Source organism: Bombus vosnesenskii, unplaced genomic scaffold (assembly GCF_011952255.1).
Source record: "Bombus vosnesenskii isolate JDL3184/JDL3185 unplaced genomic scaffold, Bvos_JDL3184-5_v1.1 scf7180000013286, whole genome shotgun sequence".
NCBI lineage: Eukaryota > Metazoa > Arthropoda > Insecta > Hymenoptera > Apidae > Bombus > Bombus vosnesenskii.
In genome coordinates this window covers 958,745-976,519 of record NW_022882939.1, presented here as the reverse complement: position 1 = coordinate 976,519, position 17,775 = coordinate 958,745, and the positions used below count along the sequence as shown (strand labels likewise).

Sequence of the window (17,775 nt, the reverse complement as noted above, 5' to 3'; positions counted from 1 at the left end):
GTATCTAAATAATGGTAACAGAGAATTTATATTTGACGCAATGTATACATAGATATGGAATTTTACCAAATTTAGCGTTTGCAATGAAATCGTGTAGCGTATTATGGAATTTGTATATGTTTTTCTTTTATAGCAGAGGGAAACTATATTATAATATGCGTTAAAGCAACATTTAATACACTCGAGAAAGACAACATCGTCGTTTTCACGTTTAAAATGATGATAGTCCGCTAAGATCAGATAATTCCGGTTATCAAGATTTTGTCTAAGATTCACACTTTCGCAGCGGCATCGATTCATCGTGAAGGTCGCGTTGACGTGATCGGGAATCCATCAACTTTCAATGCATGTGAACGCATCGGCGCCATATGTTAGCGTGCACGAGCCGTTGCTCTATTCCCGCAAAAATCGACTAATAAAAAGGCAACTCGTCGACCTTCGATATAGTCTATGCCTCCGTGGCAAATGGCTCTCTCTCTCTCTCTCTCTTTCCCTCCTCTCTGTCTCTATCTGTATAAATATATATATATATATCTGTGTTCTCTCGATTCTCTCCTCGTTGTTCTCCTACTTCGACACGGTTCACCTGTCTCTCTTCGTCTCTCCCTCGCCGCCCCGTCTTTCCTCCCTTCTTTCTCTTTGCCTTTCTGTTTCTACCGGCCGTATGGTTGCGCCGGTGTGCACCGTTGCCAACTTTCACGTATCATAATACACAGTGAAAGAATGTGGTTTCCCTTTCAAATTACAAAATACGGTGCGAGTGCACATTGCGCGCCGCACACTTCCTTCGGCTGATCGCTATTTTCTTTCTTGCCTCGATTTCGTCCGGGTTCGACCTCGACGATCCTCTTCAACACTCCGCTTCATCCGGAAACTCGCGTTTAAGTATCGACGCCTCAAGTATTATAGCGATTACATCGTTCTTTTGCTTTATTACAGTTTGTCGACTTTTATTGTAAGAACGATAATTGTTAACGATCGTTGGAATGGTTAAAGCTGATGTCGATATTGTTGCGTTGGCTAATATCGTAAAGTTTGATAGTATATACGGTAGGTAAAAACAAGCATCGCATATAACCTTATTTTCCAGTGAATCGTTATTTTCTAAGGTTCTACCTTTCATTTGCATAGAATCCAATTTTTGCAATTATACGAAAGAATTAACTAAATAATAGGAAATTTCTTTTTACTTCTTATAGTCACTGTATGATGCATAATAATTTTTTCCGAAGGAGCTCTACCAGCGGCAATTTAAAACTCGATTAAGTAATTTAGTATTGCATATTTCCTACGATTAACCCTTGTAACGTGAAGACACGCTCGTGGTATGGATTATGGTTTCGATCCAACAAAGGTTGTGTTTGTAACAAAGTTTAGTTCTAATTTGAACTTCACTTTTAGTTCTTTGAACTTCAGTTTTCTTTCCTCGAGCCTTAGCTCTCTATTTTATGAAGTCAATCACTGTAGCTTCTGAATGGCTCATGCATATGGCTCGTACTCTCTTCAATATTTATTGTAAATATAAAATGAGCGTCTGCTAGTTTACGCTTTTTTAAATATATAAGCTACGAATACAAAGATACATAATTAATTGCAAAAGTATTAAGAACAGTGAATATCAAACGTAATGTTAATAGCTAACGCTAAATCATAGCAATCATCTTCTGACCTAAATCAAAATGATCAATCACGGAGGTATTAAGGGCAGTAAAAATAGCTAACGCTAGATTACCCACTAGTCGAAACTGAAACATCTATAAACATAAACCTATCATCCAAAAACTTGACCAAGCGAGAGTTTAGCAACAAACCCGTGTAGAAGCCGAGCAACTCCTGTTCACAGTTGGCGGTGTGTTCCATAAATTATTTACGCATAAATTACGCCCGTTATGCTGTCAACAAGGAGAACATTTACGAAGCGTCGACCGGCAATCGTAGCGACGCTCTCTTTCTCCCTCTTTCCCTAGATTGAGGTCGCAAAATCGCTCGATTCTATCGACTTCGCCCGGTTTCGCCTTCTCCAAGGATACTCGTCGACCAGTGTAACACCTGAGACAGAAGCCTTGATTAAGATATTACGTTGCCACGCATGGTCCACACACCGATCAGGCGCTCGATTTTACAGCTAAAGACAGACTTGACCCAGATATTCTGTAAAAACGAGTAGGCACGTCCGTTCTAATTGCGAATATCGATTCGACGGGACTCCTTGGTGCCACGCCACCGCCGCCATCGTTGTCGCCACCACCGGTCACCATGTGTTCAGTGTATCATCTTTCGACGGCAGGTTCAGCTCGAACAGAAGAATATTCACGCGCCTGTCCACGTCGAATTGGGCCAGGGACAGGTTAAACGACGTCCAACCGAACAATCAAAGCTGCACCCGCAGCTCCTTTCAACTTCCCCGTTAAAGAAACCGAGGAACGGGTCTAAACAAGAATTCGACGCGACTCGTAGAACGTCTTCCGGATGGACTGAGAGGTTTCACGTTTGGTTAGAGAAGAAGATTGAACTCGTCCTGATATATATCGTATGATACTATGGTTGGCTGGTTTGAATCTGTTTGTTGGGAGGTAGATGAATATTACAATGTTATTGGCTAATATTTGGTAGTTTTGTTTCTGGGTGCTTCGGTGTGTACGTATCTATTATGTAAGATCGTGTATGCTGGAATTTTTAATTTATTAATATTTTTAAATTTATGTACGAGGAACGATTGTGCATACTGATTATAAAAAAGTATTTGCTCATGTTCTTAAAATACCTCCGGTAACAAACCATTGTTTGTAGTAAAAATACAGACAAGGTATTAGTGTTTGTGTTGCATATATTCTATATTTCCAAGTGTTTCTTTTTTTCTTCTTTTTTTTTTTAAGTAGACCGTTGGTCGAAACGAAGACTAGAAAATAGTCAATGAAAGGCAGTCGAAGCTTAGCAAAGATAGCAATCTTAAACAATGCTATTTATGCGGTATTGAGTAATTTTCCTTGTACTATACTCTTATCTTTGTGATTTCTTATTTAATGTCATGCTTTATTTATACATCATATTGTATTTGTTTTTACGATTTTGATATTCCATTTTGATTTAATGACAAAGAAGATCTACAAGTAAATTCGACGTGCTATGAATTCTACAAATTTGACATGCTACGTTATCGTTCTTACATACAATTAAAAACAATGTATACATTTGTTGAAAAAATTATCCTTTATTTTTTATACAATAATATAACGCAAGTTTATAACGCAAATGATATCGTGTTATTTGTCTTTTGAAATGTTATCGTCGAAATGTACATTACGCAATAAAGAACGTAACCCGATCTTGATATTGCCCCTCTTTTCAATCAAGTTTCACATCATTGATAATCAAACAACAGCTGACAGACCGGTTAATTAAAACCAACTATGTATATCGATCGAATCATCCTATTAAGAATGATGAAACAGAAATTCTTTGGACTGATTTTTAAACAGGCGAAAGAAGACCAAAAATCGATACTCATGCGTGTTGTTGTGGCGGGGTAATGTCCGCAGAGGCAACAGGTTTCTGGCGTCTTCTACTGCGACAAGTTCTTAAGTAGAATAGCCCTGGTTCTTCAGTACTTCAGGATCTTTCTGACTGCCGCGAAGCACCGCCACTTGTCTGGTAGATAAAATGGTTCGAAAACGTGCGGAAATGGACAATCCCAGCCTGTGACCCTTTGTATCGGAGCTTCCAAATGTAGAAAACACTCTTCCTACATTGAAAATGTTCTTTTTATTCCTCTTTTATATTCTCATTTAACTATAATTTTCCTTTAAATTTTATAGATTATTAATCCATTATATTCACATATATAAACATTTCTTTTTAATTTTTTTTTTAATTTTTCCATCGAGACAACGATCTACAGTGAGATCCGTTATAACGAGACGTGATAAAGTGCACGCGTACCGAGCGAAAATTCAAAGTCGATTTTCTCGAAAACAAAGCCTCGAATGAAAAATTTTTATTCTATATTTTCGACTTCTTTTTTCGCGTAGAATCACCCCCTTTCGGCTTATACCACCAGTTATCAACCACCCTATATAATTTCCTATACGGCTGCCACCCCAATTTCTTTGACACAAGTTTTCCACTTTGGTCATCGCTAGTTCTAATGTTAGGGAAGTATGAATTTAGTAAATTTATTAAATTACTAATATTTATTAACATTTAAGTTAGCAATATGTAATAAATGTATAGCATAGCTAATCGATGTTTCCAATTGTTGTAGATTGTATTTCTGGAGAATATTGTTGGTGGAAAATTTGGAATTACTATATACTTCAAAGAATGCAAGAATTTTAAGTAAACATTCATAAGAAAATTTCTAATGAAAGGTCTACAAGAGGAAATCGCTATTAGTGAGTAAATTTGGCACAAAAAACAAATGTTAGTATTTAGGAAGACTTAAAGATCTCCCACGCTTCGTCTGAACAATTTTTCTAATGCGCACATTATTTTAAAAGCAGCCACAATATCTCTATTTAAAAAATTATTGAATTATAGAACTGGTAATTCACATAAATCTGAAAGAATGAATTTATCGGAGAGGTGCATTGAATTACGTAAAAATTATACTGATTGCATATATTCCGGAAACTACGTACGGTTAAACTTTTATTTTTAAGAAACGACATTTCGTACGCATCAGTCTAATACAAATGAAGCCTGTAAAAGGAACAATTTGTGAACTTAATTAACCGAATGAGAACAGTTTTACGAAGGTATTTAGATTAATGACAGTTATGAATACATTTCTCAGTTTTGTCACGTCGAACGACAGACATGATCGTATTATTAGGCGAATGTTTAAATTACAAACGATTGAACTATCCATTTGCTAATTTAGCGCTAGGTATAGGAGTTTTGCAAGGCAGCCGAGGTTTGTACATCTGAGCAAGCTGAAGCGTATCGAACCGTCACGAAGTGTGCGCATGACGTAACAGAAAATACGCGTAATGATATCCTGCCACATTCCAACAATGCATTGAACATGCATCTAATGGATTTTGGCACCGTGCACGCGCTACGTGTAAATAATTTCGTAACTACAATAAAATTCCGTTTATCTATCAACTGTGCCTATACGACCGTTCGATTGGAATTACGTGCAGTTATTTCGCGTAACATGGCCTAATTGCTCTGATATTTGCTCCAACTTCCTTATACGTGCATAATATTTAAATCGATCTATTAGATCGTTTCATAAGGTTCGCCGATTTCTACTAAACTTTAACATTTTGAGTTGAACCGTCAATATTTTTATCGAGCCATTATGAGCTAAATCGTCAACGTAGTCTTTTCCATTTTGTATTCGTAGTTCCATTTGGAAATTAACTTGCGCATCGCAAACTCACACATATATCTACGATTTAGAGTTTGATCAACATTTTTTAATAGAAATTTCCTCCTCGTTTATCAACGCGTATCTCGTAAATCTGACTTTTAGTTTTGTTCCGTTTGTATATCTATTCCTAGTCTTTCACTTTTAAAAGTCAGCTATATTAATTTATGAGTTTATTAACCTTTTAAAGTATAAAAGTTCAATATCACGTATCTCACTTTCTATTCAATTTCTAGATTTATTTAATATTTCTTCGTTCGAAAAAATGCTCCGCACTTTTATAGAAATTTTCATGCAAGAAGACGATCGTTTGTCGTGTTTGAAAATATAGAGCTTGCGGATAAATCGAATTAATATTTTCCGTTCTCATTATCGTTTTAATTTTCATTTTATGGAATACGTGAAGTATACAATGACACAAATTTTCACGACTCTGTGAATCTTCTTGAAATCTGTGCCTGGTAAGAATGAAATACCAATTAAGATAATAGACACAACATACGTGGTAAATGGAACTTACGAAACGATCTAACAGATTGGCAGTTTACGTTCAAATACTTTTGATTCTTCCTTAGTGTAATCTCTCTTCGTCACAGTTGAACGAGATTTAAGTTGAAATGTGGTAATCAGAGTTTCAATTTCGCTTACGCTGTTATGTCATACCATTTTCGAGGAAACATTTACTTACCTGAACGACTGAAACTATTTCTGCTCCGAAGCCACTCGTTAGCGGCGCTTCATGGGCGATTACCACGCGGCCAGTCTTCTTCACCGACTGTAACATTGTGTATCATTATTAAAGTAAAACGATCGCGTGTAAATCACAGATTGTCTGGTATTAATCTTTCGAAATAATTTCGCACGATTGTAACATTCAGGTAATTACATTCAGAAATAATTCAACAATATATTAGAGTAATGAGAAACTAGTGTTCTGATATTCTAATATATTCACGCTAATACCAAAATATCAAAATTATATTATTCCATTTCTGAGTAAGATAAAAAACAAGGCAACAGGATATATTAAGGTTTCGCAGTTCCCTTATTTATTACACGTATGTGCATAGGGATATTAGGCAGTTTGTAGAGGTTTGATACCTTAATAATACCATTAATCATTATCAAGAGAAAATGAATAATCCGTAAGAGACAATGTAAGATACATAGAAGACCAATTGATCGTGTTTATAGAGATAAATTGTTTGATTTTTATAAAGTTAACCACTAACCATATATTATAGCTTTAAAATCGACAACTTCCGAATGGCTCATATCGAAATATTTCTTATTTCGAGGAATTCGATGCAATTACTGTAGAGTTCCTACGATTATATATGTAATTTTCGTAATATATTACGATATCAACCCTTGCATAGAAGATAACGTCAAGCAATTTCCACAGTCCCATTCACAATCCCTCGATAGCATACATAATTGAACTAACCCGCTTATATCCCGAACCGTAAGCACGAACATCAATGTCTCTCCTAACACAGCTTGTTATTTCGTCGATGGATAAGCTCATCACTTACTCGAGCAACTCGATCCCTTTCCACACATCTTCGCTGGTATCATAGAAACGTCCAATTATGAAATCGGCAATTAGATATTCATAGTCATTGCAACGGATGGTTCGATCCGTAATGTCGAATATAGACCAACCATGATCACCTACAATCATCCACGCTATCACGTGTCACGGAGGGTAATTCGTTCGGTAGAACAAGCCGTTTCCCAGATCAATTCGTGGATGATTTGCGCACCGTCCCATATTGCTCGGAGTAGCAATAACTTATACGCGGACAGAGCCTGGAGCCCTTAAATCCTAAGAAAAATATATCTACACTAATGATAGCTTCGGATGCAAATAACTACATTGAGAAGACGTTCGTACCGCGTTAGATCAAACTATGTATTATACGTGAAAAGAAAATTGAACGTGTTTCTGTTAACTTTTCATTAGTGCTGAATCGAAATCGCGTAAAGAAATTCTTGTAAAAACAAAATTTGGTGTTTTAGCATACTTCGTCGAACTTCTAAAACCAGTATATTATCCCTGAGCATGCAATTACAAGGGTGGCGAGCAGAATAAATTACATCGTGTTTTAATCGGTTCGTTAAGGTACAAGAAGCACAGTCTTAACTCTCGTGGACCTTTTCTTGCCGATATGGGCTAATGCCACCAGCGGAGCTGGTTCGCCGCAAGAAAGTTACATTCTATCCAAGATACATTATCCAATCTTTATGAATCCTCTCTCTCTCTCTCTCTCTCTCTTAGAACTTGTTTAAATAAACAGAAACTAAATTTCTATATAGCCACTCCAACCCTTATCAGTTTCCATTTCTCACGATCTTCTTAAGCTTCTTACACTCGTTTAAATAAACAAAAATTAAATTTCCATATAACCACTCTAACCCCTTATCGTTCAGTATTTTTCACGATCAGGCTTCTTTACATTCTACCGCCTGTTAAAATCATGGCTTTCAGAAACCATACGATGCCTTTTATGCTCTGAGTGGATTTTATCCGCTAATAAGGGAATCTCGCGACAAACATCCTGTTCGAATGGCCTTGACGAACATATGAAAGCATGTGAACAATGGCTGCTTTGTTTTATGTAGCCACCGATGCCACGTTTTAGGTTTCGAACTGCGTTTAGCTGTCAATTTGGTAATTGAAATTTGGAAGTTTGGAAAAGATCTTCAAGACTGAAGTTTGAAGAGTGAATTTGATATTCGGCGGTAGAAAAACTCTACGATTCGAAATTTTACGGAGGATCTAAAATCACAAGTTTAAGTATCAAGGAATTTAGAATTAGAGATTTGGAAATCGGAGAATTCGAAATTGAAAGTTTGAAACTCGAGGATCGAAAAATTCGAAATTCGAAAAGGAATTCGAAAGTTCGAAGCTCGAGAATCCAAAGATAGAGAAGCTTTCGATCTGAAGATCGAAAAATTCGAAATCTCGAATTTAAAAGTTAACGAATAACGAGAAAGTACGATAACTTCCCTCTTTGACTTTATCGCAGGGGAATCTCGTGACAAATATCATCGACATCGACGTATCGAAATTACGCGAAACGGGTTTACAATTGCGCTCGCCACCTAGCACGCAGCGGGCTGGTTCACGTACGAGTTACTGTGTATAATACTGTCACACATAAGCGGCCGGTGCATACCGTACAATCGGCATATCATTAAACTAAAGATCGATTAGCATAAATCAGCGCGATATTAGCGTCGTTCCGTACTGCGGTGTGCCGTAATTCGGACGAGTGAATGTTGCCTTCTCGTTCGTGTATTCGAATCAACGTGACAACGCGACGTTTAACGTTTCGATGTTAAACGAGTAAGTAAACGCTCGATGAATTTTATTTGAGATTCGGTTGATAACAACAGCGATACCGAATAATTTGTGTGAATGAATATCGTCTTTGTTTGAAAATTTCAATCAACGTGACGACGGGGATATTCAATATTTGCAAGTTAAATAGGCAAGTAAATACTTCAAGTGTATTTTATTTCAAGCAAACGATTCGAACGTTTTAGATATTATTAATAAGTAAAGTTATAATCTTGGCAAACATTTGGCAGTTGATTAATACAAATACAGGAAGGTTTCTAATTGTATTAGGTTGTGCGAAAAGTTTTTTTCGTTTTATAAGGAAATAACAGACGCACAATGTTTTTTGTTTTATATTACTTTATTGAATTATGCACGAGCATACTAATAGAAATATAACGAAATACATCATACCTAATTCAATTAAATAATATAAAACAGAAATTGTTGTTCATTATCATCTTATGAAATAAAAGAAACTTTTCGAACAACCTAATAGTATTATTAAATAATATTATATTTGCATTTCTTTGTGAAATTATGGAATTCATTAACTGATAATATGAATGAATTAGTTATTATTATTCTCGGATATTACTATTATCGTTTATGTGCATTTTTATATAATATAAACCAGAGGACATCGTAAAGTCGAAAAACAAGCGAGAATGAAAATCCATATGTATTTATACATATTAATAAATTAACAGCCAAACGGACAAACAATGTACAGGTTATAAATTGCTGCGACATAAAGAATTTCTAGGAATTTACAATGTTGCGAGTCGAATAAAGCAATTCCAACCAATTCTTTTTTTGTAGAATTTATCAGAATTTACTGCTTCTTTTATTACCAAATTTATTACTATGCAAGAAATTTAATCGGTACAAATAATTTGTAACTCGCTCGTAAAGTTTTCCTAACAATATTCGTGGAATTATGCAAGAGAGCAGTGAACTCGCGTTGAATTTTCGATAGGCAGAGAGAGGCTGTAGAGGAGAGGCTTAATGAGCCGGTAATCGAAGGAGAGAGGCGCTAAAACAGCGACGATCGCGTTGGATTATTCGCGGTGGTACCGATTTCGCAAATAAAAATGGACGTGAACGCGTATATCTACATTTCGCAATTATTTCGCAACGTTCCACAAGAAAGAAAGCAACGGTAACTTTTTTCGACCGATTTCGAAAGATTCGTCTTGAAATCGAGATCTTTCGTTTTCTAATTGAAAAGAAAGTCACCATTTGTAGTTCGGTATCTTCGCATTAAAAGGAATCGGTTAAAAAAAATTAATCGAAATAATATTTCGATGTATAATTACTGTATGCTAATATCGAGGGGATAAAAAATATGTTTTCTACAAGCATAATATCTGACAATAAAATTCTGTAATAGCTTTGGGATAGAATGTAGAATCGTTTCTGGTTTCTCTCGGAAGATAAATGTTCCTCGTTTACACCTTGGTACGTTGATTTCTTCATTTCTTTACCTGTTTAATTATTCTTCGCTTCTATGAATATTCACCATTTATAGACTGTGCAGGTTTATTCTTTTATGGGAAATTTATACATACATAATAGCACGTAGAATACACATAATAGGCTAGAATACATAAAACTTTCATGCAAGTTGCATTCCTTTAACTGTATTCATAAAGATCCGAATTTGCATAAACATTCGCAATTTATTGTTGCATAAAGTAAATTCCGATTACTGTTCGTTGATAATCGTTGAAGTGGTACAAATGTACAATTCGCTCGATGTGTCATTTTCATCCTTAACCTCGTTTAATTCCTGTATCATTGATGCTATACAATCTATTTCTACCACATTATCCAACAGAAGGGAGACAATTTTTTTAAAACACGAACCTTCCTCCGCCAGTTCCGCCAAAAAAAATTATTCGTTAAAAAACGGAACGATTTAAAAGGTCCTGAAACGCAAACCCTCCTGCACAAGTTGCCCAAGTGTAACTGCTTTCCACGAACGAATCGTACGATTAAAATACCGCGTATCTCCCTCTCTCTCTCTCTTTCTCTCTCTTATATCAACGAAGGACACGAACCCACGTAATAGCCGCGCAAACGTAACAGTCTCGCATTTAAACGTAACGCATGCAAACGATCCGGTTGCGTTAAACGCGGTAGAAAAGAAAAAGATGCAAAAAAACGAAAAAAAGGAATAGAAAAGAAAACGTAGCGAATTATAATGACGAAATTACCTTGCAAACGAGTTCCGTGTCCCAAGGCAGGATAGAAACGAGGTCTATCACCTCGCAGGACGCCCCGAGCTCCTCTTGGACAAGATCGGCCACCTCCAACAGTACGTGCACCTGAGTACCCCAGCCCACGAGTGTCACCGCGTCACCTACGTGCAAATCCACACACCTGTAACGCCGCTTGCCTCGTTTCACCTTACGCCTCTCGCAATTGCCCGCCGCGTCCTCTCTATAAGAGTCAGTATGTACACCAGTGTCGCCGGTATCCTGTTTCAGGAGACCGGTCATCGCGTGTGCCACTCCGTCGATCGAATAATGAAAGGACGGTCGCGATCGATGAATATTATACGGGGTGCCAGAGATCGTTTTATTCTAGAAAACTTTATCAGCCGTACAAACTGTACACCGTAGTAAATTTTATTTTATGCAACTTTTGTGCTGGAAATTTGTAATGTTATAACGGGTTACAAGGTGACGCGAATGAAATAATAGGTTCATAGTAAAATCATTAGAGAACACAAGAGCAACAAGAGACGTCCAATTTGTAATCAGCGAAGCCCTTTTTTACAATAATTCACCAACCAATATTTTAATAAATCGATATATATCATACAGAGACGAACGCACAATGATTATTTCCAAAAATGAATCAACGCGCTCGACTCTCGAGAAGATCAAGAAATGTAACTATGAACGTGTTCTCAAAAATCACTCAAAATAAACTTCTTCATAAATTGAAAGCTTTCAAAAAATTCGTAGTTCGTTTAAGTAATTCATGGCCGAACAATTGCCCGTTAAAAAACTTCTCGCTTGTGACGAATACATTGTATACAAACCAATAACCGTTCATTATCGATCATTCGCGCCGAATTAGCAGTTCACGAGCGTGTAACGAATTATTTATCCGGTCAATTAATCGTCGACGATATAGCATAACGACGCCATAAATTCCCTGTCCGCAAACTCGTGAAAGTTTCATCGCGATCTTGATTCGATCGTCCATCGATCGTACGAATGTACGAAAAAGAAATAGCGATTTACATTACGCGCGAGGAATGATCAAACGTGATCTATGGCATTGTTACGCAGTCTCAAAGTGAAACTTGTCCAGAGAAGACTCGTTGCTCCTTCCTGTAACGCTTACCTTCTCTTACAACCTCAGCCTTGCCGATCTCTATCTTGTAATGAGCTGTCGGCACATCGTCGATCGCAGTACGGTACAATATTTTCGGCTCGAACATGATGCAGGGATCCGGTTCCTCTATGCAGCTCAACAAAAGACCTTTCGCCTGTTTCGCTCCGCGGGGCATAACGATCTGAAAAGGACGTTCGGTTACATTTCATTTCTCTCCGTGTACTGGTCGTGCACACGCAATCGGTGATTACGTCCTGGAATTCGGAGAAGAGCGACCTTATCCTGTTCGACGGTCTCTCGATGCCGAGAACGACGTGTAGGTGGAAATTGCGATTTGATTCTTTCGGATGATGTAAGGTGAGTTTGGTGTGTCTTTTCGGTGTGCAGAACGGCCTTGAGGTTTATATGGAAAGGCTGTGGACGGTGGGTACCATATGTTATCGATTTTAACCACGTTTAGCTGGTAATTTGGCAATTTGAAAACTTTAGAATTTCGAAACACGAAGTTTGACGTTCAAGGACTGGGAAATTGAAAATTTAGGCCCTGGGATTTGAAAATTGGACAACTGGAAAATTGAAAAATTTTAGATATAAAACGTGAAAGTACCCTCAGTTATAACTTGTACTGGTGTTCCTATAAAATTGTTATTTTCTTCTTTAAAGTTCTTTCGATCTACTGCGAGGATGCACCAGGATTTCAGTATTACTTCCGTAGTTTTGTTTAAAGATACGCAATAATTTAACCTTCACTTCATAAATGAACGTAAGGAACTTCGAAGGTCTAAAGTGAAGGAATTGAATGATTGTGTGATAGGGTACAATCCGTTTTCCTTGGAAATCATTAAAACACAAAGCTTTTTTTCCCAAATAATTAAAACCAAGCCAAATTCCATTTATATAAATTTTTATCCAAAATACCGTTTAAAACAGGTAAGCGATAGAATGTATTTGTTTGTTTGAAAAATTCGTAACATCTTTAACAATTCATAGTCTACAAAATAATCGAATAAAATTGCTAAATTATAATCGTACATGGATAATTGTATATTAAAAGGAATTAAGGAAGAATTAATTATCTATTCCCATTCATTACACGTATATTTATTCCAGGTTTTATAATATGATACTTTAAATTATTAATTACGGATTTGAAGAATTTCAAGTAAAAGCTACTCGAAGGAATTCTATGCTGGTAAAAATAAGAAGCTCCTCAAAAAAGAACCACTGGAAAAAGCAATATATACGTTATTTAACAGAATGTTAAACATTTTTGTAATTTCGCTCCTAACTATCCAAACGATTTAATACTATACGCTAGCAACATACGTTTTATTACGTTGCAGGTTTGTTTCCACGGTTGGTGTACTATGTCAAAGCGCGCGACGAAGAGCGTGCGATCTCTCAGCTTCAGGAAATGTCGACGCGATGTTGCGCACTGCTGTTCATGTAATCGAGATGTATAGTGTCGGTAGTGACACGTTAGTGTACGAGGAAAACTTTCCTCATGCATACGTAGATACGTGCGTCGTGCAATATTCATAGAATCTCTTCCAGAAAGTTAAGAGTCAATGGCTATAGAATAGAAGTGAACTCGACAACGAAGGATCTCATATATATCCTTGAGCATAGAAATCCATTCTGGATGCTCTTCAACTTTTTATAACGTTTCTATTCATTCGTCACCAATTTGTTCCGTGACCGTTTCAATCTGAACGCGATGAATAGCCGGCGATTAAATTTGCAAATTATTTAGTTGCGAATTAAATGGGAAGCGTTTTAATAAAAAAGATAAGAAGCTATTACCAGAATAATTGTTAAGATAAAGTGGCTAGTTTCTCTCTGTATCATTGATCTATTGTTTTCAATGGATCAATAATTTCGGTGGACGATTGTATCTGATAGAGACATCTGTCTAAGAATGAGGAAAGTATTCGTTATCGACGTGAGTTGAAGAACTTTGTAATCTACAGGACATAAAGAGCTTTTTTATCAATAAAAGCTAAAGAACTTTGGCACTAACTCTGCAGTGATAACATTAATAGTTGCTGGAATTGTTGTAGCTATGGATATATGAATAATTATTGCAGACGAAATATAGAATTTTTTATATCCCTATGATATTTGTGTTAATATTAATTAAATTCTATCTTCCTTTTACCATCATTATGACGTCAATATTCAGCTCTGTTTTATACTTTGTCTGAGATCTGCGTTAACATCAAAAGTGATATGAATGTAATGATTTATTACAATAGACATATGCGAAATCACAAATTTACATTCTATTTGGTGCATATGACATTGTAATGTATATGTATATCTACATATTGAAAACTATTATGTAATTTAATATAATTCGATATAAGAATAACATGATTTGAAGTATTCTGTAACTTATTACATTTTGTTATGCTCAATTCTTTAGAACACAAATATACAATAAAACTATAATAGTAAATTATGAACTATTAATTCGTTCTCTGTAATCAAATTTACCACCATTAAGTTGACAATATTTTTAGCCAATCAGCGCCGACCTCCTTCTTTTAATTCGTGTGAACCTCGTAGCAATGATGTTACGCGCGAAATTTTTGGTCGGAAAATGTCGTTGCATAGTTCGTCGCGATTTTATGCGATTTTGATTAAATTTTTAAGTGTGTTAGTGGAATATTGCGTTTCAAGTGCTTCATTTGCGTGCTAAGAAACCACGTATACCTGAATCCAATCAAATTATCAACTACAAGGTAAGAATTCGTATCTAATATTCTATAGCCCAACATTTACGCGCCATTAGAGATCATACTTATGGTACAATGCTTTTGTAGCACCTTCAAATACTGTTTCGTTACTGAATGTTTTTTCATATTTGCTCAATAATCATTCGAATTTCATAGAAATTTTATTATTAAGTAAGTGTCTGTGGCATCATATTCATAAATTTCCACAAAGTTATATGAATATATTAATGTTGCATAAATGAATTAAAATATAATAGATATCATAAAATATGTTTTTCCTTGCTATAATCGTGATAAATCAGATTACAGCTACTATGGATATGTCTTCTGATAAACTAATGTTCTGGCGGATGCATCAGAACAATTGTAACAAATGTATGAATTCTTATAAGAATACCTGCACTGTTTTTCAGATGTTTCATTCTTCAGAACAACAGTTTGTACTGTAGCGGTCAATGGCCGTAGAAAAAGTTTCAAGTTGAAACGGAAAATTCAAAACTGGACGAGATTCTTATTATTATGCCTTTGAATATTAACGTTGTTTTGGGTTACAAGGTCTAGATTGTTATTGCTGTTTCATGTAATTTTTAACTAGAGTTACACAAGAAGGTTAACTTTTTGTAGTAACGTCCGTTGATATAAATGTATGAACACGCTTCCTATTCTTTCTTCGATTGGTATAGTACCATAATACATCTGACTATTACAAATTCATCCATTCGTTACTTCATTAAATATGCCTACACGTTATAACCACCTCAGTATATTCTTCATACAGAACAGTATAATATGGTATATTACATATAGTACAATCAAATAGTAGAAAATATCAAGTTATTTTTCTCGTCTATTTTTCGGAACATTCGTTCGTCAGAAAATGCATCCATTGTAACCATAGCTTAGTACATCCGATAGTAATAGAAAAAGGCATGTTTTATAATATTTATATTATATTTTAATTCAATATATTTAATACTAACAAATTGTACCTTCAATCCTGGTGTATGAGCGAAATAAGCTTCTGGACTCTGGGAATGGTAGAGTCCTCCATGACCGACAGCGCCACATGGTGTTCGAACTGTCAATTTACCACAATCGAATTCTGCTCCACTTCGGTATCTAAGTTTTGCTGCTTCGTTTACCAACTACAGATAGAATAATTTATATTACAAACTAAAATGTTTATGCATTTCGATGATAGGATTCTTTTCTTTAGAAAAGCGGTTTTAAGCTTGTGAAAATTAGTGATCGAAATTTTTAACAATGTTGATACCTGGTCGAAGGCAGGAAATATGTAATCAGCAAATTGAATTTCTGCGATCGCTGTTACACCAACGGTGGCTAAACCAATTCCAAAGCCAGCGATTCCTTGCTCGCAAAGTGGCGTGTTAAAAACTCGATCATTGCCGAATTCCTTTTGTAAATTCATCGTACAGCGAAATACTCCTCCAAATGCGACATCTTCACCGAAGATCACTAAGTCAGGAAAATTATCAGTGTTCTTCATTGATAAAATGTTTGCACGTAAATGAGGGTATATATAGTATATAACAATATTTATACTGATATTAATATTGGATAACAGGTCTATAGTAATTTACATATTATAACTAGAACCTTATCAATTTAAAAAACTGATACAGAAATTAATTTGTCTCTCTGAAAATTAATATTCTATCTTCACATAGTACTAGTAATTTTTTAAATCAATTAATAGCAACTACTAAGTAGTGACTAGGATTATTTATAGTGTACACTTCACTTAGTAATTTCATTGAGTGTTCAATATAAGAGGGAGAGAAAATTTTTAAAATTTCATTACCTGCAGCAGGGTCATTCTTCAATGCTATTCGAAGTCCATGGTTTATCGCTTGATACATATTCATTTTTTCGGTTTCACCTAAAACATAATTGTATTAAAATTATATAGTTATGCTTGCCATTACATCTTCACTGTTTTTCTTATTGCTATTCATAATTCAACTTCTTCATCTATACGTAATACTGAAATATTCTCTCGTGTCTACTTATTTGTCTCATCATCCTTACCAGGAAACGGCAAATGTAATTTAACGCACAACTACTGTAATTAGTAATAAAGTAGCGATTCAATTGCTGACATAAAAGCATTACACAGATATGTATTTTCGTCTTTTTATCTACACAAATCAATTTTTTTTTTTTCAAAAATTACAATAATATATCTTTATGAAAATGTCACAAAAATATATTCATTCAACGATTGACAAAAATATATTTACACTCAATGGTTAACGAAAAATTATTTTTATCCCTTTAACGCTCATGCCCATATGAGACACGGATATAGTTAACGAACCATTTTTTTAACAAATCAACATATTTAGCGATAAACAGTCACGTTTTTGTATTTATAAAAACATTTGTTCTCTTTAATTTGTCCTCCTTAGAACTTGTACTTTGCATGTTATTCTATTAAAAACGTAATGTAAAGTATTAGAATTATAAAAAATATATATTATTACATAGCTAAGAAACAATTGCGCTAAAAAAAATTGCGCGTCTTTAACTGATTGGATCGAAAAAAGTTGCACGTTTAGGAGTTAATCGACTGGTGGTCAAGAATCACAATTAAAATCAATCGTATTTACTCACCAGGAACGATGATGGTTTTGTCGGTATAATACGTGAATTGTATCCACCTGACTTGGTCGCGTAACATAGATGATCTTTGCGTGAAATTGAGAATTAGAGACGCGTTTAAACGCGTAGACAATTTACTAAGTATCATCGCAACGAAGTGACGGCTCACGCAGCGTGGCGATAATGTATTCGGTTTAATATGTTATCGTTATTTACATACAATATCGTATTTTAAAACTCGAGCACCCATAACCGTCTGAATGTTGAATTTCGTAAATAGCCTTGTTCAGTGGTTCACATACTAATGATACTATGTGTCATACATGTAAAGATATCACGTGACG

At 35.5% G+C, this 17,775-nt stretch overlaps 1 protein-coding gene across 2 annotated transcripts; it reads right to left on the bottom strand.

Moving 5' to 3' along the window:
- Positions 1-3,191: 3,191 nt before the first annotated feature.
- On the bottom strand, positions 3,192-17,693 carry LOC117232344 (2-oxoisovalerate dehydrogenase subunit beta, mitochondrial). Of its 2 annotated transcripts, none has more exons than XM_033491678.1 (8): positions 17,444-17,693; positions 16,632-16,709; positions 16,083-16,285; positions 15,790-15,954; positions 12,081-12,252; positions 10,940-11,085; positions 6,063-6,149; positions 3,192-3,742 (listed from the first exon to the last, which is right to left on the bottom strand). In XM_033491678.1, exons 1-8 carry the CDS (start codon positions 17,577-17,579, stop codon positions 3,602-3,604), a joined length of 1,128 nt encoding a protein of 375 aa, XP_033347569.1. In that variant the 5' UTR covers positions 17,580-17,693; the 3' UTR covers positions 3,192-3,601. The 2 variants fall into 2 exon arrangements, with proteins under 2 accessions (XP_033347569.1, XP_033347570.1); XM_033491679.1 differs by having other exon boundaries at positions 15,799-15,954; positions 17,444-17,684.
- Positions 17,694-17,775: the final 82 nt, after the last annotated feature.